This window comes from Chanodichthys erythropterus, chromosome 2, assembly GCF_024489055.1.
Source record: "Chanodichthys erythropterus isolate Z2021 chromosome 2, ASM2448905v1, whole genome shotgun sequence".
Lineage (NCBI taxonomy): Eukaryota > Metazoa > Chordata > Actinopteri > Cypriniformes > Xenocyprididae > Chanodichthys > Chanodichthys erythropterus.
The window spans coordinates 22,985,349-23,012,107 of record NC_090222.1 but is presented as its reverse complement, the minus strand read 5'-3'; the positions used below and the strand labels follow the sequence as shown (position 1 = coordinate 23,012,107).

General features: G+C 39.3%; 2 protein-coding genes across 2 annotated transcripts in view; one reads left to right on the top strand and one right to left on the bottom strand.

Moving 5' to 3' along the window:
* Nucleotides 1–12,243: 12,243 nt before the first annotated feature.
* Nucleotides 12,244–26,759, top strand: part of sh3bp5b (SH3-domain binding protein 5b (BTK-associated)) — a 37,263-nt gene continuing 22,747 nt past the window's right edge. The window contains exon 1 of the mRNA XM_067405272.1: nt 12,244–12,701. Within this exon, the coding sequence (XP_067261373.1) occupies nt 12,666–12,701 (36 nt within the window). The 5' untranslated portion in view covers nt 12,244–12,665. The remainder of the gene's footprint in view (nt 12,702–26,759) is intronic.
* On the bottom strand, nt 12,718–26,079 carry mrps15 (mitochondrial ribosomal protein S15). The gene is made up of 8 exons (XM_067405312.1): nt 25,524–26,079; nt 19,314–19,376; nt 16,367–16,442; nt 16,193–16,241; nt 15,917–16,001; nt 15,744–15,802; nt 13,126–13,317; nt 12,718–13,051 (listed from the first exon to the last, which is right to left on the bottom strand). The coding sequence occupies exons 1-8, from the start codon at nt 25,675–25,677 to the stop codon at nt 12,938–12,940; spliced, it is 792 nt and encodes a 263-aa protein (XP_067261413.1). The 5' UTR covers nt 25,678–26,079; the 3' UTR covers nt 12,718–12,937.

Genomic DNA, 26,759 nt, shown 5'->3' with positions numbered 1-26,759 from the left:
TGGTTTCTACAAAATAAAACCGGAAATCGAGGGTAACGCAGGTATGATGTCATTGATAGGCGACGCACAGACACGGTCCGTGTCCTGGTTAAAATTGCTTATTTCTCTAGATTTAAACATTCTTGGAAACATCTGGGATAATGTAAGTACACAAACCAACAAAATATATGTGGCGGGGCGGTGTAATTTTGAGACACAAGCCCAAGGTTTTGTTCACTAATAATGAAGTCCGACTACGCCACCCTAAGGATTAACCCCAGGGAAAATACTCAAACCACCCAAATTGGGGAATATAGCACACAGGTTCGGTTCCCTCAAAATGAGGCCAGAGACATGAGTATAAAAAAATACAAAAATGTTTATTAATACAAAAGTTAATTAAAATACAAAACAATGAATCACAGAAAAATACACGAAACCCCACTTCAAACACAAGAACACAAATTACAAAAAGAAAAAGATATCAAACAAAACCAACTTGAGGTAGTATGTATTTGTGTATGTATATGTAAAACAAAGACGGAGTAATACCAGCAGGGGCTGAGGTTCCCAACGGCTGGGATCAATGTAGAGTTTGGTTTCACAAGAGCACACTTCCACGCGCACACACACCCGTGCACTCTAATCACACTATCAAACACTCAAGGTGTACACCGCACACGATGAAGGAGAACCACCACCACAAGGAGAAAGATCAAACCACCCGTGGGACCCCAGCTCCTGCAATAAATCAGAAAGAAAATAAATAACTATAAAAACAAACTGGGCAGAAATGGCAATATAATCATCAATGCAGCAACTCCTCACATAAGTGGTATCAACAAACAGAAGTGAGGAGAAGCAACAATGTAACCAGAAAATCAGATAGTTAATCACCTGAAATTGTTACAAACACCAACTTCTATACAGTAGGTCACCACACGATTTGAATTGCATTCATAGATTAAACATGCACATATCGACAGATTGTAGTTTCACAAAAAAAAAAGAAAAATCAAAGCAATACCATCAAACAAATGTCCACAAACTTAAAGAAAAAGAAAAAGGTTAACTGATTTAACCATGATAACTAATAATAAAATAAACCAAAACGTGAAGCAGGGCACTAGAAAGGCACGTAACAGAATCAAACCAGCAGTCCCCTTTAATAAACTTTGATGACTTCGTCGGCGCGGCTGTATGGACCGCCGCTCTGTTAACAGCGCGAAGACAGCAGCAAGTGCTCACGGCAGCAAACAATCACGGCATAAACGATCACGGCAGCAAACAATCACAACATAGAACGAGAGGGAGAATCCTACATCGAACAAAAGGAGATGTTAAAAAAGAGTAATATTATGCTCACCCAGATATAAATTGCCTTAAAAATACTTACCATCAGGATATCACGCCGAATAAAATGCTTCATAGGCATGGGCTTGCCACCGTCATACCCACCGCTAACACCATGGGGTACAGGAAGTCATGTATACTAAATTACACCAAAAAAAATGTTAAATATACTATACTCACTTTATACTAACCACGCAACGAGCTATTAACATTGCATACCTGAGAGGCAAACAGTCATCAAAACCCACTAAGCAGCACAAAAAGGGCAGCAGCACCAGAATATAGAAACTGCACTCTAATTAAATAAACAGTTTTCAGATTATGCACGCCAACAATGTCTAAGTCACCATATTAAAACACAGCACACTTACCCACAGCCACCGTCAACACAGCCAAAACAAGAGAGGAAAACGGACGTGACGCATCCCAGGTAACAGCCAATCGGCCTTTAAATAGGAGGTACTATTCACTGATAGGCAAACACTGCTGTCAATCACCTAATCCTGTTACATTCCATCCCCAGTTTCTGCAACGTCGTCCCGACGGTGAATCAAACAAAATCCCACCTAGGAACTCAGTTCCAAGGCCGGAACAGGGTACCAGCTGTACTACTCACTATACTGGCCACTGAACCTGCCCCCACTGTTCGAGGGAGGTGGTGCAAATTAGAGTGCTGACCTGCCGTCCTCCTCCCAGTCCTTCTTACCGTAACCTCACCTACCTCTAATGAGTTGGAAGGCAATACAACTGGCTGTGAGCCCACCTCAACCTCTGTTACCCTAGGGGTTTCCACAGCTTGCCGGACACCAGAGGTCTGAGGAAGAGAAGGACCAATGTCCTGTAGCCTCGTCCTACCTCCAAGTTGTGGTGTCTCTGGCACTAAGACAAACAAATCCTCCTCATCATCATACCCCTCTTCCGGAGGCTGCAAAGACTCAGCCACCGGACTATCAGGCAACCCAGTAGGCAGATCCTGACAGATCTGGGCCTTCAGCAAGGACCGGTGCACATGCTTTACTTTTCCCAAATCCATGGTAGGAGCAATGGTATATACTGCCCCACCTTCCTTGGGTGCTCTCATGATCTGGTACACCACTGAACTCCACAGGTCTTGGATTTTACATCTACCCCTCACACTATGATCACGGAGGTATACCAATTGACCCTCCTTCAGTGGTGCTCCCCTTACCTGCTGGTCATGCCGAGCCTTTCGCCGATCGGCTGCAGCACCCAAACGTTCACGAGCACTCTCAAACGCAACTTGCAACCGATCCTGCTGCTCCAGAATCCACCTATTAACGCTGCCGGCCAACGGCTCTTGGACTCTGCCCAGCAAGAAGTCAACCGGAAGTCTGGGTTCCTGCCCGAACATTAAAAAATACGGGGATTCCCCCGTTGTCTGATGGGGAGTGGTGTTATATGCAAAGAGTACTTGTGGGAGGCAAAGTGGCCAATCACCCTTTTTGGAAAGCGGCAAAGTGCGCAACAGATCATGCAACGTTCTATTGAAACGTTCGCACTGACCGTTTCCGGCCGGGTGATATGGGGTCGTACGTGACTTCTCGACTCCATACAAACTGCAAAGCTGTTGAAGTAGGACGGATTCAAAATTCCGACCTTGGTCGGAGTGAATACGACCCGGCACACCGAATTTACAAAACCACTCTACCACAAGAACCTGAGCTACAGTCTCTGCCCGTTGGTCTCTAGTGGGTACTGCCAAGGTGTATTTTGTAAAAACATCGGTCATAACTAACACGTTTTCAAGGCCAGACCTTGAGGGCTCTAACACTGTGAAATCCAAGGCCAAAATTTCATTTGGCCGAGCAGCCAACAAATGTCCCATGAAACTACCAGGTGCAGAGGGGACGCCTTTGGCACACTGGCACCGCTCACACTCCTGGCACCAGCGGGTAATGTCTGCAGACATGCCAGGCCAATAGCACCGCTGCCGCACTAGCTGAAATGTGCGTTCTACCCCCTGATGCCCATGCTGTTGGTGAAGCTGGATCAAGACATCCTGTTTCATGGCTGCAGGCAATAATACCTGGAAGATTTCCTCTCCACCATCTGAGCGCAATACACGCCGATAGAGCACTCCATCAGTCTCCACTAGGCGGTCCCATTGACGGAGCAGAATAACTGCCAATCTGGAGAGTTTCTTACGCTCTTCAGGAGTTGGGGGCAACTTGCGCCTCCAAAAAACCAACAACTCACCTATGACTGAGTCTGCTACCTGCTGAGCACTCATGTCACTAATTGAAGTACAAGGAAATGAGGTAACCTGATTGACCGAGGTCACCAATCCACCTTGGGCAGCTTGCTGCAATGCCACTGGAACAGCCACAGCAGGACAAAACTCATGTACCACCCCTGTACCTGAAAAGTTTTGACGCGACAAGGCATCCGCATTGCGGTTGCTTCTCCCTGACCTATATTTGATCTCAAAATCAAATGATGCCAATTGGGAAGCCCAACGCTGCTCCATGGCACCCAACTTTGCAGAAGTCAGGTAGCTGAGGGGGTTGTTGTCAGTAAAAACCACACATTTATGGCCCAGCAAGTATTCCCTAAATTTTTCAGTCATGGCCCACTTGAGCGCCAAAAACTCCAGTTTCATTGAACTGTAATTGGATGTATTGCGCTCAGTGGGCCTAAGACTGCGGCTACCATAAGCTATAGGGCGTACTTTACCTTGTTGCTCCTGTGAGAGGACTGCCCCTAGTCCTCCATGACACCAGCATCTACCTCTAAAATAAAAGGTAGCGAAAAGTCAGCATGTTAAGCAAGCACTGGAGCTGTGGTTAACTTACCTTTCAACCCCTCAAAGCTACACTGACATTCCGCTGACCAGGCTTCAGCAAACTCCTGAACACCCTGCTTCGGCCGCTTGGGATTTGCTAGCTGAGCCACCAACCTATGAAGAGGGGCAGCCAACTTGGCAAACCCCTCCACAAACCGTCGGTAGTAGCTAGCAAATCCCAAAAATGAGCGCAACTCCGCAACACTGGTGGGACAACGCCATTGTGCAACCGCCTCCACCTTCCCTGGATCAGTGGAAACTCCATCTGAAGAGATGACATGCCCCAAATAATGCACTTCCCTTTTGAAAAAGCACACTTCGATAATTTGGCCTTCAACCCTTCACTTTGCAAGCGGCTCAGGACTACCTCCATCCGGGCAAGATGTTGATCTACCGAGGAGGAAAAGACAACAATATCATCAAGATAAAGGAGGAGGGACTGGCACTGCTGATCCCCAAACAACCGTTCCATCAATCGTTGGAAGGTGCTTGGGGCATTGCACAGCCCAAAGGGCATCCTATTCCACTCAAAGAGGCCAAACGGGGTGCAAAAAGCAGTTTTAGATTTGTCCCCCTCAGCTACAGGTACCTGATTGTACCCGCTGGCCAGGTCCATGGTAGAAAACCAACGGGCCCCAGCCAGCGAGTCCAGAGTCTCCTCTATACGTGGTAGAGGGAACGCATCCTTCCTAGTCTTTGAATTTAAGCGACGGTAGTCCACGCACATGCGCAGACTACCGTCCTTCTTTTTGACCAGAACAATGGGCGACGCATAGGGACTGCAGCTCTCTCTAATTACCTGAGTTTCCAACAATTGATTGATATGTGCCTTGACCACCTCATACTCGGATGGAGGAATACGCCTGAACCGCTGCCTAACAGGGATGTCATCCAACAAGGGGATCTCATGGGATATCAAATTTGTGCATCCCAAATCCCCATCGTTTGCAGAGAACACAGGCACATACTTCTCCAGTAGTGCCCTGACCTTACCCTGTTCTTCTTCTGACAACACAGATAAGTCTAACATGGCTATCTGTTCTTGCACAGTAGGGAAACCTGCACAAACTGTGTACTCACCTTAGCTGTAACGGTCTTAACTTCTGCGACCTCCGGGGGCAAACTAATCACATCAACCTTATTCACAGTGCCAATAACAGTGCTAGCGTACAATACCACATCTACAGTACCCACATTAACTACTGGCACATAAACTGTACCACCGTCCACCCTTAAGAGAGCAGGAGAGGCTAGCAAACCTGCCGGTAGACCAGAAACTGGTGGCTCAAACAGTACTGTACCACTCGAATATTGCACTGAACAGGTTGCAGCAACCAATTTCATGGTGCCACCCAAGATGCGCCACGCCCGACGTCCCCGCACTCTAACTCGCCCTCCGCCATCTGAAACTGGCTGAACGTCAACCTGGTGGCAATGCTGTAAGGCCTGAAAAACAAAATTAGGGGCCTGTGATACCACTGGTAAGTCAAAGAGAGCTGTGCCATGCTGGCCAAAGAGCTCCCGGTAGCAGCGGCTCAGGATGTTCATACCTAACACCCCAGGAACTTCTGCACACACACCACCGGGAGGATCTCTGACCACCAGTATGCCGCAGCCTGAAATTACTCGCCCACAGAGTTCCACATCTAATTCCAAATAACCAACATAAGGAATTGAAAGACCGTTTGCAGCTCGAAGTTGTAACCAATGACACGATCTAAGCTGTTCCTGACCCCACGACCCAAAATTTGTCACAAACCAACTCTCAGTAATGGTGGACACCATAGAACCAGTGTCCACCAGGCAAGGTATCTGAGCCCCACCCATAGATACAATAAGCTGTGGACAAGTAGACATAAGGCGTGACATAAAATCAAAATCAGTTACAGTTTTAGAGCCTATCCTTTTCCCAACCAAATTGTGGCCCTGCAACTCGGTGGGAACTAGTTTTCCGACGGCTGCGCGGATGACTGTCCACCCTTCATTACGGCAGAATTCACACGGGCTGATGGTGAAGCAGATCTCCGCTCCCCATCGCAATCTCTGGCAAAATGGCCAGGTTGCTGACACCTTCTGCAAATTAAGTTAGCCTTAAATGGTCGTGAACGTGACTGAGAATTTTGAAGCTGAGCCATACTTTGGGTTAACTGATTTAATTGTTGTTGCTGCTTTCTGAGCATGTCCCGTAGTTCACTCATTTCTGACGTTACTGAACCACTACTACTATTAACATGCTGATGTCCCTGTACCCCATATTGGATGCCATAAGCGGATGGAACAGACTGGCTCCGACCACGTACCCCCCAGGCATACCCTCTCTTTCCCAACGAAGAGCTTCGCTGCGAATGTCAAACAATGTAGCAGTAGGTTGACGACGCACAAATTGCTTAAGTTCACGCCGAAGAGCACAATCGTTAACATACTCAACAAACTGATCTCTTAATAACACTTCGGCGTTAGGCATGCCGTGAGGTGACTGACTTTTAACCTTTTCCAGGAGACTCATCAGGGCCAGGGAGAACTCCACCAGCGTCTCCCCATCCTGTTGTCTTCTGGAAAAGAACGACTCCTGAAGTGCTACATAAGACTTTGTACAACCGTACAATTCACGCAATACCTGAATAATTTGATCTGGATCCTCCCTCTCGTTCCTCGATCGATAACGAATTTCTTCCCTCGCCTCTCCTTCCAGATGATCAAACAAGAAAAATGCCTGATCAGCTGTAGACAGATGGCGAAGCCGCATACAGGCCTGAGCCTCCTCCACCCACTCATTGATGCCAATGCCCGACCGACCGCTAAACTTTGGGCACTTGCGATCCCGAGGAATGAAAACAAACCGCTCCGCTGTCGATGCACCAGCACCAATAAGTGGGGGATTTTCAGCCACAGGAATAGCAACATTAGATGGACCTGGCTGCGCAACAGACACTGGCTCTTGCCGCAGCCTTTCATTATCAGCTTTCAGTTGAGCTACCAAATCTCTTAACTCACGCAATTCGTCCTCCATATCTGCAACTGCACACGCAAAGAGGGACTGCTGTTGTCTGGTTCCTACCAGAAGAGAGAGAGAGAGAGAGAGAGAGAGAAAAAAAAAAAAAAAGAAAATATACAAACAAAACCCACTACAATGGACTACACAAGAGGGGACCCTGCCGACTACGCCAGAATGTGGCGGGGCGGTGTAATTTTGAGACACAAGCCCAAGGTTTTGTTCACTAATAATGAAGTCCGACTACGCCACCCTAAGGATTAACCCCAGGGAAAATACTCAAACCACCCAAATTGGGGAATATAGCACACAGGTTCGGTTCCCTCAAAATGAGGCCAGAGACATGAGTATAAAAAAATACAAAAATGTTTATTAATACAAAAGTTAATTAAAATACAAAACAATGAATCACAGAAAAATACACGAAACCCCACTTCAAACACAAGAACACAAATTACAAAAAAGAAAAAGATATCAAACAAAACCAACTTGAGGTAGTATGTATTTGTGTATGTATATGTAAAACAAAGACGGAGTAATACCAGCAGGGGCTGAGGTTCCCAACGGCTGGGATCAATGTAGAGTTTGGTTTCACAAGAGCACACTTCCACGCGCACACACACCCGTGCACTCTAATCACACTATCAAACACTCAAGGTGTACACACGCACACGATGAAGGAGAACCACCACCACAAGGAGAAAGATCAAACCACCCGTGGGACCCCAGCTCCTGCAATAAATCAGAAAGAAAATAAATAACTATAAAAACAAACTGGGCAGAAATGGCAATATAATCATCAATGCAGCAACTCCTCACATAAGTGGTATCAACAAACAGAAGTGAGGAGAAGCAACAATGTAACCAGAAAATCAGATAGTTAATCACCTGAAATTGTTACAAACACCAACTTCTATACAGTAGGTCACCACACGATTTGAATTGCATTCATAGATTAAACATGCACATATCGACAGATTGTAGTTTCACAAAAAAAAAGAAAAATCAAAGCAATACCATCAAACAAATGTCCACAAACTTAAAGAAAAAGAAAAAGGTTAACTGATTTAACCATGATAACTAATAATAAAATAAACCAAAACGTGAAGCAGGGCACTAGAAAGGCACGTAACAGAATCAAACCAGCAGTCCCCTTTAATAAACTTTGATGACTTCGTCGGCGCGGCTGTATGGACCGCCGCTCTGTTAACAGCGCGAAGACAGCAGCAAGTGCTCACGGCAGCAAACAATCACGGCATAAACGATCACGGCAGCAAACAATCACAACATAGAACGAGAGGGGAGAATCCTACATCGAACAAAAGGAGATGTTAAAAAGAGTAATATTATGCTCACCCAGATATAAATTGCCTTAAAAATACTTACCATCAGGATATCACGCCGAATAAAATGCTTCATAGGCATGGGCTTGCCACCGTCATACCCACCGCTAACACCATGGGGTACAGGAAGTCATGTATACTAAATTACACCAAAAAAAATGTTAAATATACTATACTCACTTTATACTAACCACGCAACGAGCTATTAACATTGCATACCTGAGAGGCAAACAGTCATCAAAACCCACTAAGCAGCACAAAAAGGGCAGCAGCACCAGAATATAGAAACTGCACTCTAATTAAATAAACAGTTTTCAGATTATGCACGCCAACAATGTCTAAGTCACCATATTAAAACACAGCACACTTACCCACAGCCACCGTCAACACAGCCAAAACAAGAGAGGAAAACGGACGTGACGCATCCCAGGTAACAGCCAATCGGCCTTTAAATAGGAGGTACTATTCACTGATAGGCAAACACTGCTGTCAATCACCTAATCCTGTTACATATATAACACTGTTCTAGTGGGTTTTGGATATTTTAATCCAAAAATCTTACATATTGTGCCTTTAAATAATATCGTCTACAAGGGGTGGCATAACAATGCAAAAATGACATGTTTCCTGCATGTAACTGACCAGGGATCACTGTATTCAAATACACGGGCTAACTGGCTAAGTATGTACAGCAATAGCAGAAGATCCAACAGCTCCTTTCCTTTAGAAAGATCACACACAATGATCATAAGTACAACGTTTATATCATAATCTGGGTCTCCAGAAAAGACTTGCTTTATCAACTTCCTGGCATACTAGCTGCCATCTAACGTTACCTTTCTTCGCTTTATCTGCTGGGATATTTTGAGCCCGCAGGCGCTGATCCAAGATGTACAGCATTTCTCCACCCAGATTAATGAAGAGAAGAGGCAGCGTTCGCGTCGACATCTCCTCTGGAGATGGATCAAGAGCAGCTAGTATCGGTAAGCAACCGCTGGTTGTCAATAAAAAGCCGCGATCTGCGTTCTGTGTGTCTATATCTGGAGATCCTGGAGAATAAAATAAGCGTCTGTAAGCCCTCTATCGGTTGCCAGGTCACCGCCAACAACAGCCAATCAGATGCGCTCGTACTGCTTTGCGATGATGACGCAATACGTCTCGACATGAAAAGCAGGTAATACAATAAACATTTTTGTACATTTATCTCATTTATGTATTGACGTGAAGGTAGATATATGATTTGTATGGTTGTTTGCTAAGCAAAAAAAGTATTAGAATCATCAAATTCGAAAATAAATAAACGTGAAAAGATGGTGTTTTTTTATTTTATTTCATATAATAGACGATTACACTGTATTGTGTTTGAGGTGAATATTAAATATGACAAACAGCTCCTGTACAGTACAGTAACATATTAATGCTGCAGTTTGGCACATTTTGAGCATTACAGCAAAATTGTCAGCACATACAATGTAATAATGAATATTGCAAGTATTACAGTCTTAAATTCACACAAATTCAAGACTTAACTGCAGTAATATAACACACTTTACTTTATTTAACAAGTAAACAGTATTGGTCATCTCTTTTTATTTCCAAAGAATGTATGTTTATGGATTCTATTATGGTTTTAATTCTCCTGCCATACTTAGGCGATTTGGACTTAAGGTATGATTATTGATTAATGAATGAATTAATGTTGATTTTGTTGAATATGAATGCTTTCAAAAATATAAAAGAATTTTAAAACTGAAATAGTAAAGAGGTCTAGGTCTCTCCATTCCTGATACGGATTTCTCTGGCCATTCGACATGTTTCAAATAGTCCACAGCAACAGGCCATCAAAGCATCATTGCAAATTGTGCCCTGCAGGGAAAAATGAAGAATGGCATTGTGAAATACGTACAAGTGGAGACAGCAATAAATGCATGGATAAGAATTCTTAAAATACAATATGGAAAATCTGATCCTCAGTTTTTAGTAGGCCTATACCTGTATTCCATAGGTCAGTCGCATATGTGTCCTCAATGCAGCCATTCCTCCAGGTACACATGCAAGACATACATTCTCACCATACTTGTTTGCTGTGTAACAGCTGAGAGCTATTGGACAGATACAGCCAAGAGCACCTAGACAGTGGAGAAAAAGCAGACAAGACCATGCATTTTATGTTAACAATGTGACACTGATAAAAGCAGTAAAGTGACTAAACCGGTGTTCTCATTGTCTAAATATTAAACCACAGCTAAAATATACCAATAAAATCATTTTGAAGTTCGGGTTGCATGTAATTTGGATGGTTTGCTGACTGATCTCAGAACTTACAGACAAGTAGGTCACTGCAGCAAGAACAAAGACCAGTGCTCCATTCTCCAGTCTGCACATTTGTACCGTAAGAGCCGGCACCAGGCTGAGTGATGACTGGGTTTGACATGTCAATCAAAACGATGAGCAGTCCAGCAAGGAAGCCGAGAAAATGGCTCGAGATGTTTTCTTCCTGGGTGATTTGTAAAAAGAATGACAAATTTATATCTATCAACTGACCACAAAACCAGTCATAAGGGTCAATTGAGATTTATATATCCTCTGAAAGCTGAATAAATAATCTTTCCATTGATGTATGGTTTGTTAGGACAATATTTGAATGAGATACAACTATTTGAAAATCCGGAATCTGAGGGTGCAAAAAAAAAATAAAAAAATCAATATTGAGGAAATCGCCTTTAAAGTCGTCCAAATGAAGTCCTTAGCAATGCATATCCACTCACAAAAATATATATTTTTAATATATTCATGGTAGGAAATTTACAAAATATCTTCATGGAACATGATCTTTACTTAATATCTGAATGATTTTTGGCATAAAAGAAAAATTGATAATTTTAACGGTAACACTTTACAATAAGATTCATTAGTCAACATTAGTTAACATGAACTAACAATGAACTGCACTTTTACAGCATTTATTAATCTTAGTTAAATGTTAATTTCAACATTTACTAATACATTATTAAAATCTTAAGTAAACTAACATGAACAAACAATGAACTATATTTTCATTAACTAACGTTAACAAAGATTAGTAAATACATTAACAAATGTATTGTTCATGGTTAGTTCATGTTAGTTAACTAATGAACCTTATTGTAAAGTGTTACCATTTAACTCATACAATGTATTGTAAATACCAGTGCGACTTATGACTGGTTTTGTGGTCCAGGGCCACACATAACACTTCCTAATTATAGATTAAACAGCATTTTAGAAAGAAAAATTGATGTTATTACATAACATTTTCCATTGGTGCTATTGAAAAGATAGTTCACCATGCACAAGATGAAAATTCTGTCATTATTTACTCATCCACGTCATCCCAAATTTGTACCATGTTATTTTTTTGTGTGTGTGTAACACATGTCTATAATTTTTCCAAACAGTGAAAGTCAATACTACTTTGGACCCCATTGACTTTTATTGTATGAGCAACAACAATTGAAACACTCATCGAAATATCATCTTTTTTGTGTTCCACTGAAAAGTTATACTGGTAGGTAGAGGGTTAGTAAAAATATTTTTTTAAAGTCTTTAACAGATTTTTCTTGTCTATATCCAACCAATATTAAACAAATAAAATAAAATCATTTGGTTGATTATAACATGATAGAAGAAACTAATAGCTTTGAGTTTAAGGCTATAGAACTATTTTTGTTATTTTAAATCCTTAAAAATGTTCTATAATATAAAGTAAGTAGTAGTAGACGACAAAAAAGTACCTCGTGTTCTTTCGAGCCTCTTGATCAGCTTGCAGCTTAAAAAGGAAGTTGTGACACAAACCAACACACCGCGCTTGCTACTCTCGTATGCATCGTTTCCGATTCACGCATTTAAGTTTTACACCAAGCAGATCACAGGGGGAGGTCTGCGTTGTAATAGGAAATGTGACCTACAAGAATTCTTAACAATCAATGGATAATCTCACACGAGTAAAGGATTGATAGTTTGACCTCAGATCATGCACCTGATTTGTCATGCATTTCTTGTAAAATTATCGAGTTCAAGGAACTGAGAACAGCCAAACCATTTGCACTAGCCACACAACCACAATGCATCAGTCTTTCATATGACACAGGTCTTCATCAGCTGCTGATCCAAAACTCCTGAGTGTGTGAAACTAATATGTCATCAAAGTATTTCTATGAAGTTTTTCCGATATAATCGTCACATCTTTGAGGTATGAAAACCAATCAAACAATTTTAAGATCTTTTATTTGGTGCAGCTATAACAGACTTCAGAGAAATTAGCATGTTTTACCATTGAAAAAACAATAATACAGATAATACAGATCTGATGCGGACCATGATGTTTCTGTTTCGTTTTTCTTTGAATGTCACATATGAATCAAAAGAGGACATATCAGATTGCTCTTCTGAACTTGTCAGCACAAGTTCCTGGCTGGCTCAAGGTCTCTAAAGGGCAGTTCCTTGTGGTTCTGTAGAGGATGTTGGCTCCTTTTCCTTAGCCTCAGCTGCTCTCTGTTTCTCTCTCTGCTCTGCTTTTTGTTTCTGCACCTCTTTAAAGACCTGAGAGGAAGAAAACAACGGGTCAAACACAAACCCTGAACCCTACAAATAACAATGGGAGCTGAGAATGTTACCTTATTGCAAAAGGCCTTTTTGGCCAGCCAACGTCGGGTGACCCGCCGATAGTATTCGGGAGGGAACGTGTATGTGATTCCGAGCTCTTGACACACCTTCGTGAAGGAATCATACCGGGTCCTTCTCAGAAACTTCAACTTTTTCTTCCTGCTGTCGATGGTCATGAGCATCAATCTTTTGTTGGCTTTATCCTGAAGTAAGATAACAACAGAGGGTTTGATGCTGTTGTACACCAATTTGACTAATTTGTTGTGTCCCAAATTCACCTACTTATAAATATGCTCTAAAGGTATGTGCTGTTTTTGAGAAGTAAAAAGTACATATTTTTGAGTGTGTAGCAGAAGAGAGGGCAATCTTTGGGACATACTACTTACATAAGTGTGTCTTTAACAGACCGCTCTGTCGCTTAGTTACGTGCATCCTGTCACGTTTTAAACTGCCCTGTCAATCATCTTGTCACAGTTAACATCACCCACATTTAATTTAATTTAATTTAATTTAATTTAATTTAATAGAGAAATGAAGCAGGATGTTTGCACAGGGAGCGTGCCTTGCAACCATGGAGACCTTTGTGAGAGACGCTGCATAATATCATTGCGCCTGCTGCACCCATGGTACGGCAGCAAAGTTCCTTGATTATTATATCGGCCTAGAAAAACGCAACTTTTCATTTTCCGTCAGTCTTAGTACACGATGTAACTACAGAAGAGCCAAGTTTTAAATAGGAAAAATATCGAAACTCTTTGGTCATCATGTTTGAGCAAGATGCTAACAGTCTAATCAGATTCAATGAACTATGCTAAGCTATGCTAAAAGTGGTACCGCCAGACCCGGATGGATTCGAAAACGGTAAAACTCAACTGTTTAACTCTAGGGGAGTTGGAAAATGAGTCTATTTTCAAAAAAAGTGGAGTGTTCCTTTAACTTCTCACAAATCCGCCATGTCTGTAGTTTTTTAACACTTTTTACTTGTGTTTGTAGTTCTAATCGAATCCTTATCCATTGCGCAAAGGGTTGTGGGCATTATTAGTCGTTAGAGTGTGCACGGATCTGCATTTTTCATTCTAACTGCGAAAAGTAGACCATCTGGGTAAATACTCATTTCAACATACTACGATTTAGGACACACTAATTCTTTCAAATTAGAATTTCAAATACTATTTAGGATGGATAGTGTGCAAATTGGGATGCAGCAATTGTTATACCTTTATTTTCTTAAAGGCATAGTTCACCCTAAAATGAAAATGTTGTTCCAAACCCATGATATTTCCATTCATCTTTGGAACACAAATGAAGATATTTTAAATATTTAAATAATATTTAAATAAGTCCACTTTCACGCTTTAAAAAGTGCAAAAAGTCAGTGTAAAAGTAATCCATATGGAAGTCTTCTGAAGAGACGTGATTGCTTCAAATGATGAAGTTTTGGTTGCATGGACTTTCAATGGATGGACAAGTATGATGAGAGAATATTAATAATATCTTCTTTTTGTTTGAAAGTGAACAAAAGTCTTATGGGTTTAGAAAAACATGAAGGTTAACTTTGGTGAACTATCCCTTTAAATAACAGAAGTGGGAATAGAAATGATGTAAATTTATTATATAAATTCTAGAGCTTTTCCCACAATTAACTTCCTTATTTCAGGCTTGTTTGCAATAGTGTTTAACCCTGGTAAAAAGTGAGCAGAGGTATTAAGTAATTTCCTCTCAAGTACACAGTTTAACCACAGGGCAGTTTGTCAGATTAACTATGAACATTTTCACTAAAAAGAGACAACCAGGAGGAGTCCAAATCATTTTTATCTTTATTTTGAATAATATATAACATGCTTCTTTTTTTGTGAAATGTTATGTTTAAAAAGTGTGCTTTTTTTCCCCTAGTAAATGCCAATGGTAATAATATTTTTTATTATCTATTGCAAATACATTTAGACATTTTTAGTGTATAATAAGTGTCCAGATACTTTTTGAGCTCACTACACTACCAATACGATTATTAATGTTTTTGAAAGAAGTCTTATGCTCAACAAGGGTGCATTTATTTGATGGAAAATAAGTAAAAACAGTAATATTGTGAAATATTATTACAATTAAAAAAAAATGTTTTCTATTTAGTATATTTTAAAATGTAATTTATTACTGTGATGCCACAGCTGAATTTTCAGCAGCCATTTCTCCAGTCTTCAGTATCACATGGTCTTTCAGAGTTCATTTGCTGGACAAGAAATCTATATGATCAATGTTGAAAAGTTGTGCTGCTTAATATTTCTGTGAAAACTGTGATATACTTTTTTTTCAGGATTTTTTGATGAATAGAAGATTAAAAAGCATTTATTTGAAATAATTTATTGTAACAATATAAGTGTTTACTGTCACTTTTGATCAATTTAATGCATCCATGTTGAATACAAGTATTAATTTCTTTAAAAAATAAAGTCATATTCATCCCAAACTTTTGAACGGTAGTGTATATGTTTTCATTACTACTGAACACATGAGCGTATGCACAGGATATCCTGTTTCTCTGTGGGTGTTAATCAAAAGGAGTGGGAACAAATGTTCTAACACCTTTACTGAAGGCCAAGAAGAAGTCATGCTATTGAAACATTGTGCTTACCTTGGGGTGTTTGTGCAAGTGCTCCTGGATGTTGCGAATACGTGCTGTCATAATCGCCACTGTAACACAAAAAAGGACATTCTGAATGATTGAGTCATGTTCTGAGATTCCAGTATGGTTAAAGCAGTGGCTTTGTCAAGTGTTTAAAGAAAGAAAGAAAAAAGGGAACTTGCCTTTGACTTCTGTCGAGCTGCGGTCATTCTCATCCCTCTGAACTTTGGCAATAAGCTGTTCCTCTTTCAAACGCATTTTCTCACTCTGAGGAAAGACATTGTGACAGATATTTGAGTTAAAATATGATTTAACACCTTTTATAGTTCCTTAGTAAGTGAGGGAATAAAAAGTAACCACATAGGTTAAAATGTTAGCCCACTGAGGTTACTCCTCCGACTATTTTGAAATATGAAAATATCCAATAAAGAACTAGGAAAGAAAACAAAAACTCGTACATGATTTGCAAACTCCAGTGTAAGCAGTTTCTTCACCACATCGTCAATCCTGCAAAGATATGACATAATACTGCTACTAAAGGAAGTCTGAAGAAAGCATGTACTTTTTTTATACATACAATTATATGCAATATATAATAAATATAAAATCACAGTGTAAAAAAAAAAACATACGATTGAGCAAGTGGGACAGATGCATATTCATGCTTCAGCATGGATGGATGCAGGTCTTGAAGCTGACTTGGGAATTCTGGGAAGAAAATAAAGCAAAGAGCCAATGAGTCCTATTAAAACTGATGTCAAACTGGCAGGCTATCACACTGACTTACATCATTTTAAAATCAAGGCCCTTCAGTATTAAGGCCCATTCACACCAAGAACGATAACTATACAGATAACTATAACAATAACTTCATTAGTGTCAACACCCAACACACAATATCTTTCTGTTTATTATAGGCCCGCGCTGCAGTTATATCGTCTGCCACTTTAAATGCTCAAGCTCTTAGAACAGGTTGGAATCTGATTGGCTGTCAGTGTTTTCATCATTCGTCAGCTCAAAAAAAATAAAATAAAAACACATTCTGAATCTGAAACAAGCAGCAACCTCCTCTAGTTTCTCTTGAAGGGTTAGTTCACCCAAAAATAAAAATTCTGTCATTTATTACTTACCCTCATGCCATTCCACACCCGTAAGACCTTCGTTAATCTTCGGAACACAAATTAAGATATTTTAGTTGAAATCTGATGGCTCCGTGAGGCCTTCATAGGGAGCAATGACATTTCCTCTCTCAAGATCCATAAAGGTACAAATAACATTTAAATCGGTTCATGTGAGTACAGTGGTTCAATATTAATATTATGAAGCGACGAGAATATTTTTGGAGTGACGTATTACTAAATAAGGACTTATTTAGTAATGGTCGATTTCAAAACACTGCTTCAGGAAGCATCGGAGCATTATGAATCCGTGTATCAAATCTGCTGTTCGGAGCGCCAAAGTCACATGATTTCAGCCGTTGGCAGTTTGACACATGATCTGAATCATGATTCGATACACTGATTCATAACGCTCCGATGCTTCATAAAGCATTGTTTTGAAATCGGCCATCACTAAATAAGTCGTTATTTTGTTTGTTTTTTGGCGCACCAAAAATATTCTCGTGGCTTTATAATATTAATATTCAACCACTGTACTCACATGAACCGATTTAAAGTTTTTAGTACATTAATGGATCTTGAGAGAGGAAATGTCATTGCTCCCTATGGAGGCCTCACTGAGCCATCGGATTTCATCTAAAAAATCTTAATTTGCGTTCCAAAGATTAACGAAGGTCTTACGGGTGTGGAACGGCATGAGGGTGAGTAATAAATGACAGAATTTTTATTTTTTAGTGAACTAACCCTTTAAAGCCAATATGGAAGTGACTCACACTGCAAATTCATCGACTGGCCACTAGGGACAGGCTCCAAAAGAGAGCAGAATCTCATTGAACTCCATGTTAAAATGCTCAACTTTACAGCAGAAAAAAAAAAAAAAACATTTGCAGCCTGGCACAAATTGTGGTTTTGGTCTATACAGCTAATTTTGCTTCATGACAACTGTGAGGGGGGTGAATTTTTTTTTATAACTCATCCAGTTAAATTATATTAAGCCTTAAAGTTCTGCATAATTAAGGGGCGTGGCCACTTGAGTGACAGGTGGATTGTCACTGCTGTCACTAGCCGTTTGTCTGCTGTCTGTCACCTCAGCTAATTCCAGCCACTGAACTTGGCATCTGTGTTTGTGCTTTTTTTGTGATTATTATACAATTATCAAAAAATATGGCTTGCTGTGCAGTTAATGGTATGAAGTCCCATTTAGATTTTGCATGTTGTCATTTGCACACCCGACACAAATGACAATATTACTGTTGCTGAAGCATCTGTATCGTAAAACAGACACCGTAGATTGACAGTAAACCTTTATAAATTTCAAATGATATAACTTATCTTAATATTTTAGATTGTATCTAAGATAGATAGATAGCACCTTAGCCTGAGCTAACTTGGTCACGTCGAGCTAGGCGGGCATGGTTTCACCAACCAGGCACCTCAGAAAAGACTATAGATATAGTCAGTTCACTCCTATTATTTATAATTATGAGAAACTGCAACGCGCAATATGGCGGAATACATCCCGCCTCCTAAGTAAAAGAGCCAATTGCTGATTGATCAAGTCATTGCATCACTGCAGCTGCCGTTAGAAGCTCCAGTTCCAATAGAGGCCTGAGACTCGTGCTTATGACTGCACATACGCATTGGCTCATCTAGCCTGAAAAATAAGCTTTTTTAACGTTATTTTTGAGCATAGGAAACAACTTTAACGGGACAGTTCATGTCAGATTTTTGTAGTTGATTTGAAATATGTTATTTAATTTTGAGTTTGCCAAGCATTTTTTGAGATTTCAGGATTCCCCCATTCAAATCAATAGGACTTGGTCTTGGATGCCCGAAATAGCTGCCCGGAGGCATTGCAAATATGGCCGCCAAGTGAACAGACTTTCCTTAAAAGGGCCTTTGACCTCAGTTCCAACCCCGTCCCCCCCTTTGCCCATTTTTAGTTATCTGGGAGTGACACATGGCGAAACACTTAAGGCTTCAAAAATGCTCTTCAGAAACCTACGGGTGACGTCACGGACATTACATCCAATATTTTTGTACAGTCTATGTTCTGAAAGTGATTTAAACAATATCGTTCCTCTGTGCCATTCTGCGGGTGATCTACTGAGAATGCACAAATTCACAATGTCAGGTGCAAAAATCAGTTAAGGCATGTTTTTTTGGGGGGTGTTAAATAATGCCTCAAATACCACTAAAAACTACCGCAAAGTAAATAACATTACATGATTCGCTTAAATATTCTCCACCCATAAATTTAGCAGTCTGACAGAAAAGAAAAAAAAACACACACACACATGCATATGCAATAAGGTCAGGCGCAAAAACGACTGTGTCCATGCCTCTCACTGCGTGTCTTTAGTAAATCCTGACAGTAATGTAATGCCAAAAGAGGGTTTGTGCTGGTGCAAGCTGTTAGTGAATCTGACCCTTGGTATGTAGTGGCCCAATTGTTTCTTACCTTGTTTCTTTCTAGAGGGTCGTGCATACTGCCTCACTGGTTGGTTTTGAAGGGTTTCATCACCTGAAACAAACCATAAAGTCATATGTACTGCCTAAGTCACTTTAAAATTGCTTACAAAAAAAAAAACATTAATAATGCACAACTGCAGAAACTACAGATTTATTTATAAAAACATATGAACCAAGTAGGACAAGTCTGTTTTCATTTGGTGTCTGTTGTATTACTGCAGGCCTACTTTAGTAATTGTAATTATTCATGATGCAAACCCTTTTAATGAGACATTTAAAAGTATTTGTAAGTCACAAAGCTTTTCACTCTCCTCTGAAGCTCAAAACTATTTGAGACACGTCAATGGTGATAAAGTGTCACAAAGGGTGGGGGTGATTTGGCTCGCCACATCCTTCCCGCACACCCACTCAAGGAAAAGACACGTCTGTGAGACTGTCATGATACCTCCCGTCAAAAAAAAAAAAAAAAAAAAAAAAAAGAGAGAGAGAGAGCCATCATCACAGCCAGGTAACTTCAGTGTTTTTACGCAATTTACTTTTAGCTGTTGCATTGTGTCAGATCATTTAACTTTAGAATGTCAGACACTGGATTCAAACTGGGACACAGTTTTACGTTTATTGAATCTTTTAAGCAAATAAATTTGAGTTAAAAAATAAAAACATCCTGTCATCATTTACTCACCCTCATTTCGTTCCAAACCTGGATGACTTTCTTTCTTCTGTGGAACACAAAAGAAGATATTTTGTAGAATGTTGGTAACCAAACAGTTTTGGTTACCATTGAAAAAAGTCATAGAGGTTTGGAACAACATGAGGGTGAGTAAATAACAGAATCTTCATCTTTTGGGTGAACTATTCCATTAAGCATTGTACTGGATATCTGAAGGAAATTTATAATGTGCTAAAGATGGCTATACCAGTGACCTAGTTATCGTTGATTACTAAGAAAAATACTTCCAGAAAACTGGTAAGCATTTTGCTGATGCTTAAGACATCTGTTGTTGTAGTATGACTATGCAAATGTGAGTTTTGAGTTTTAACTTCAATACTTGAGAAAATGTCAAAAGTATGGCTTCACAAAAAAAGCCTAATAAATGTTTTCTTTTTAAATAACCAATACACCTACTCTTTCAAAAGTTCACAAGCCTTGCGGGAACTAGTAATTCAACACTTTTCCCCCACACATTATTTTTTGCCCCAAGAACAAGAAAACATGTCTGAGAACAGAAGTGCAAGTAAAAATGTAAGGGTAGCAACTTGTAAAGCTCAGGTCAAGTAGGAAGGCTGCAACAAAAAATGGGCCATGAACGATGTACCCACATATTCTGAGGGACTGTCCCTGTACTGCAAGTTGCTTTGATAAAAGCATCTGATAAATAACTTACAACTATCGTTAAAAAGTTTGGGTTTGGTAAGATTTTACTCATGTCTCTTATGCTCAACAAGACTGCATTTATCTATATATTAGGCTGCATTGATCAAAAATATTGTGAATAAATATTGTTACAATTTAAAATAACTTTTTTATTTTAATGTATTTAAATTATTTTAATGTGCATCATTAATCCAGTCTTCAGTGTCACATGATCCTTCAGAAATCATTCTAATATGCCGATTTGGGAGCTCAAGAAAGATTTCTTATTATCAATGGATTAGAAAGTTCTAATAAACTCAAATTTACTAATCCCAAACTTTTGAACAGTAATTTACTTTCTTAATTGTGTAAAAGAGTTTGTAAGTGGTGTGGCTGGTAACATGTTACAGGTTTAAATCACAGGAAGAGAATAATTCATGAAACATCATTCCTCAGTAATCCCCGTTTACTCCAGAGGGACTTTCCCTGTAGTAAGAGTACTGTAAGTCACTTTGAATAAGAAAGCAAAGGACAATTAATAGTAACAACCTACAACATAAATATAGATCGAGATCTATAAATATTATGGCTACTTCATAACCCGTCTGGCATCCCACACAATACATGCTGCCTTGAAGGATGTAAACTGTAAGTAAACTTTTTGAGACAACAACTAGCTAAGTCAGCAAATAACACAAGCACTAGCACGAAACCAGGGTTGTAACAGTATGAGATTTTCACAGTATGATAACCGTCTCAGAAAATATCACGGATTCACAGTATTAAACAATCAATTATTACTATTATTATTAATTATTAGTTACAATGACCCTTAAATGAATGAAAACAGATAGGGTTTTTTAGTTGAACAAATGCATTATTACAACAAACTTCTTTTCAATAAACAAAAAGAATGTCTAATCAATTCATTTTGATTAGATTAACAACTTTTCATTAACAGTAATTTATTAAAACCTTTTAGAATAATAAAGTCCTATGAAATTTATTTTATTCAGAAATTTTGGTTTGTTTAAATTTTCCTGGATTCTGAAAAAAATAATTTAAGTAATGTTTTAAAATGTAATCAAATGAAAATGTAACAAATTTTATCCTTTTATTTATAAGGAAATAAATGTTTTTCTCCAAAACACGTTGGCCACAATTATTGGCACCCTTTATTCAAAACTTTTTGCAACCTCCTTTTCCCAAGATAACAGCTCTGAGTCTTCTTCTATAATGCCCGATGAGTTTGAAGAACACCTGAGAAGAGATCAGAGGCCATTCCTCCATACAGAATCTCTCCAGATCCTTCAGATTCCCAGCTCCATGTTGGTGCTTCTTCTCTTCAGTTCACTTCACTCATTTTCTTTAGGGTTCAGGTCAGAGGACTGAGATGGCCATGGCAGAAGCTTCATTTTGTGCTCAGTGACACATTTTTGTGTTGGTTTTGATGTTTGTTTTGGATCATTGTCCTGATGGAAGATCCAACCACAGCCCATTATATATCTTATAAGATTTCCAGCAGAAGTGGTCAGGTTTTGATTTTTTATCTGTTGTTATTTGATAGAATCCATGATGCCATGTATCTGAACAAGCTGTCCAGAACCTCCAGTAGAAAAATAGGCCCACAACATTAAAGATGCAACAGTATATTTAACCGTGGGCATGGGGTACTTTTTATCCATGTGTGCACCAAACCCATCTGGTGGGTTAGCTGCCAAAAAGCTATTTTTTTAGTTTCATCTGACCATACAAGCCGGTCCCGTTTGAAGTTCCAGTCTTGTCTGACAACTGAATATGCTGGAGGTTGTTTCTGGATGAGTGCAGAGGATTTTTCTGGAAACCCTCCCGAACAACTTGTGGGGATGTAGGTGCTGTTTGATAATTTTTTTTAGGCTTTCTGAGACTCAAGACTCGACTAATCTCTGCAATTCTCCAGCTGTGATCCTTGGAGATTCTTTGTCCACTCAAACTTTCCTCCTCACCGCGCATTAGGACGATTTAGACACACGTCCTCTTCCAGGCAGATTTGTAACATCTTTAGTTGATTGGTACTTCTTAATTATTGCCCTGATAGTGGAAATGGGGATTTTCAATGCTTTAGCTTTTTTCTTACAGCCGTTTTCTATTTTGTGAAGCCCAACAATCTTTTGCTGCACATCAGAACTATATTCTTTGGTTTTTCTCATTGTGATGAATGATTACGGGAATTTGGCCTTTGTGTTTCCTCATGTTTATACTCCTGTGGAACAGGCTGAACAATTTCATGCTCCTAGTCACCCTGGTGTGCTAAAAAAATGTAAATATGAATGTGAATATACTTCAGAGATATTTTACTCATAAGAATTTCTAGGGGTGCCAATAATTGTGGCAAACATGTATTGGAGAAAAACATTTATTTCATAATGTGAGTTTCCCCCCACTTTCAACTGTTTTCCTTCAATGAAAGGTTGGAATTTTGTGAATTTTTTGAATAAAAGATCAAAAGAATAAACAATGCAGATTTATTTTCACATCCACCTTTGCTCATATTTACTAAGGGTGTCAATAATTGTGGAGGCCACTGTAAGTAATAGTAGTGCTTTTCTGAAGAATAAGAGAAACAATTCTTAATCTATTAGAAGCATACTGTGATGATAATATTATAATATTAATGTGGGGGAGAACCAAACCATAACTCAGACAGCAAATTTACACCAGCCCCCCTAACAAGTCTGCAACATCAAATTAGACCCACGACCATTAATTTTCACACATTGCTGAGACATGACAATTCACACTTAGTCATATCACTACTCACTCACACATACATAAACAACAACCATCTTATTTTCTCACCTCACTCTCTTTTTCTCAGTCACCGTTTTATTATTTTAACCCTCCGGTGGTCTTCAGTCGTTTCAGAATGAAAAATTTTACCTTTTGAAATTTACAAAATGTATCACATCATTGAATGGTTTGACATTTGGTGAGACTTGCTATGTGAACACACCAAAAATGGACATGATTCAAGAGGCAATGTGGTCTTAAAGTCACATTTGTGTTCTTTATGTCACAGAAAGTTTTAACGATTGTTATGGGAGGAATGCGTCACAACACACAGTGCATCACCCTGTCTACCGTCGAAAGCGCCTACAATAGGCAAGCGAGCGTCAGAACTGGCCCCTGGTCTGATGAGTCCTTTTGAATGGAAACCAGGACGCACTGTGGGAAGATGACAAGCCAGTGGAGGGAGTGTGATGCCCTTGGCAATGTTCTGCTGGGAGACACTGGGTCCAGCTATTCATGTGGAGGTAAATTTGACACTTGCCACCTATACCTAAACATTGTTACAGACCAGGTGCACCCTTTCATGACACTGGTGTTCCCTGGTGGAAGTGGCCTCTTTCAGCAGGATAATGCGGAGCATTTGAGTCAAACACATCTCTGGACCGGTGGAGAACAGTGACCGGATCTAGAACCTTCAGATGAGCTCATATCTCCATCGTTGTAAGCTATTGAAACGACACATGAAAACCTGCAACTCACAGTAGACACGTGTTTGTGCAGCGCAGAGAGGATCTTTCGCACTGTATGACGTGAAAGACAACTAGATGTCCAGTCCGGTTCTGCTCACACAGCGCAAGTGTGTAAAATGTACAGGTGTGAGTTCGGTTATAGAATGCGGTTGTCACTCCCGTAAATAACTGAACTGTGTTTGAACGCAACCGTATTAAGGACTCAAATACAGGATTGACAACCGTATTCCGCTGCTGTGTGAACGTGGCCTACACACACACACACACACACACACACACACACACACACACACACATACATTTATATATAGGGCTATATACAGGCATCTAGGTTACACCTTGGCATTACATATGATTTTATTTATTTTTTCCACAAGATGGCACTAATCTGCCTCCATTCAATACTCTGTTTTAAAAAGAAAAAAGTCTAAAATTGAAAAATGGCATAAAATGTTTTTAAAAATATTTTATGTAGAAAAATATTGTGTATAATCTAAAGGTGAATATTGTTTTGTACCATAAAATAATTGATATATTTATTAGTAATGTTTATTAATGACAATTTAATAATAATCATTTTATTTAATAATATTATTTGATTTCATAATATTTTAAAATTAATATTTAGAAAATATACTGAACTAAAATATAGTGCATTCATTTGATTAAAAAAAAAGATAAAATGTTACGATTACAGTCTTCTGTCTCTTTTGACTGCTGAGGACCACAAGTGTGAGGTGGTACAATAGGATTAAGGCTTTATTTGTTTATTTTGTCTTTACAAACATTAAAATCTTGTTTATACTAATTGCAAATAGTGATATATTACTATCCTCACAAAGTCTATATTAAAAGTGATTTTCCAAAACAACATGGTTTGCTATTTGCAACGGTGAATGAAGCCAAATGAAGATATTATTATAGGATACAGGTCCAGAGCTTAAACCTATGTGGACATGACTAAACATCAAGGTCATATGACAAAACGCTGATGGTTTGTTGCCTATTCAGTAAGGAAATTCAGTGAATGAGATTTTAGAGCCCCCTAGAGGTTAATACTGTAACTGCAACGCTTCCATTAAAATGTTACCAAACAACTAAAATGTACAAAATTAAACATACAACCATAATAAGACACCCATCCAGGGTAATATAAATAAAACTCCACCTCAAAATGCTTAATGTGTACGTTACAACCGTAAAACCGGTTAAGTTATTGATGACCCATCAATATCAAAATCACTATAACAGTGTTTATGAATGCGTCTACGACAGCTCGTTGAAGCCGTGCATTAGTCATTGACTTGGACTTGGTAAACATACTTACCTTTACAATTACGTGTTAACGTCCAGTTCGAAAAAGAGCTGCATTTAGACTGCCTGAAAGCAGGTAAGGCAATACTGCTCTGCCTCGCGCCTGAAAATACACTCCATGTCTGTAACCCCAACGCCGTAGATCGAAAAACGTTTTTTAAAACCATTCTGTTTATGTAAAGAAATCGCCTTTAGTTCGTAAGCTTTATGCTCTTGCAGAACGCATTTGCCCCTTCAGTTCAAGTAAGTCGCCATCTTTAAACAGACATTAGTAATCTGCGCAGAAAATTCTATGTAAAGTATATGATGTAAATTCAAGCAATCGAGTGACGATTGAATCGATGTGGCCTTTGTTTCCTAAGGCATTGTTTTGTGATCATTTGAGTTCATGTTGATACGTTTTGTTTATGACAGAAAGAGAACAGTTCAATGACTGTACTTTCATTATCTACTATTATCTGGCTGGCCTTCTGTCATGTGACGGCCAGGACACCCTGCTCTTGTCCTTTCAGAGACATAATTTGTTTTTTAACCTTAATGTTCTGTTGAAACTGATTTTCTTGCTGTATATTGCCACTTCAAATTCTATTAATATTAAAATTTACTTTGCTCACGTTTCTGTAACTTTGTTTGTCCTTTGACCCTAGCAAAAAATACATTGTAAGCAATAGATAAATAGACCGATAAATACATACATACATAAATATTCCAATGGTTTCCATGGCCAAATTAATTGTTCTTTGTAAATATAAACAAATTTTGATTTTTATGACTACAACACACTCCAAAAAGATGGGACAGAGGCAAAATAAAAGTGAAAAGATTATAGAATATCGAAGTTAAACTCTTTTAGTCCACAATTAGCAGGTGAACTGGTAATATGTGAGGGTATCGTGTTTGGGTAAAAAAGGAGCATCCTCCAAAGACTTGGTGTGTGTGACTCATCAAATATTTAGGTCTTTCAGTATCTATACCATACATAATATTGTGAATCCAGAGAAATCTCAGTCCGTGTAGGGAAAGGCAAAAGACCTCTGTTGAACGTGCGTCACCTTTGAGCCCTCAGATGGCATTAAATGTGAAACAGTCATGCTACTGTGTTAAATACAGCCACATGAGCTCTGGAGTACATTGGAAAACTGTTGTCTTCTGCTGCATCAAGAAATGCAACTTGAATCTCTGTTACCCAAGGAGAAAGCTATCTGTTTAATGCAGAGATGTCGTCAAGTTCTCTGGGCCGGAGCTCATC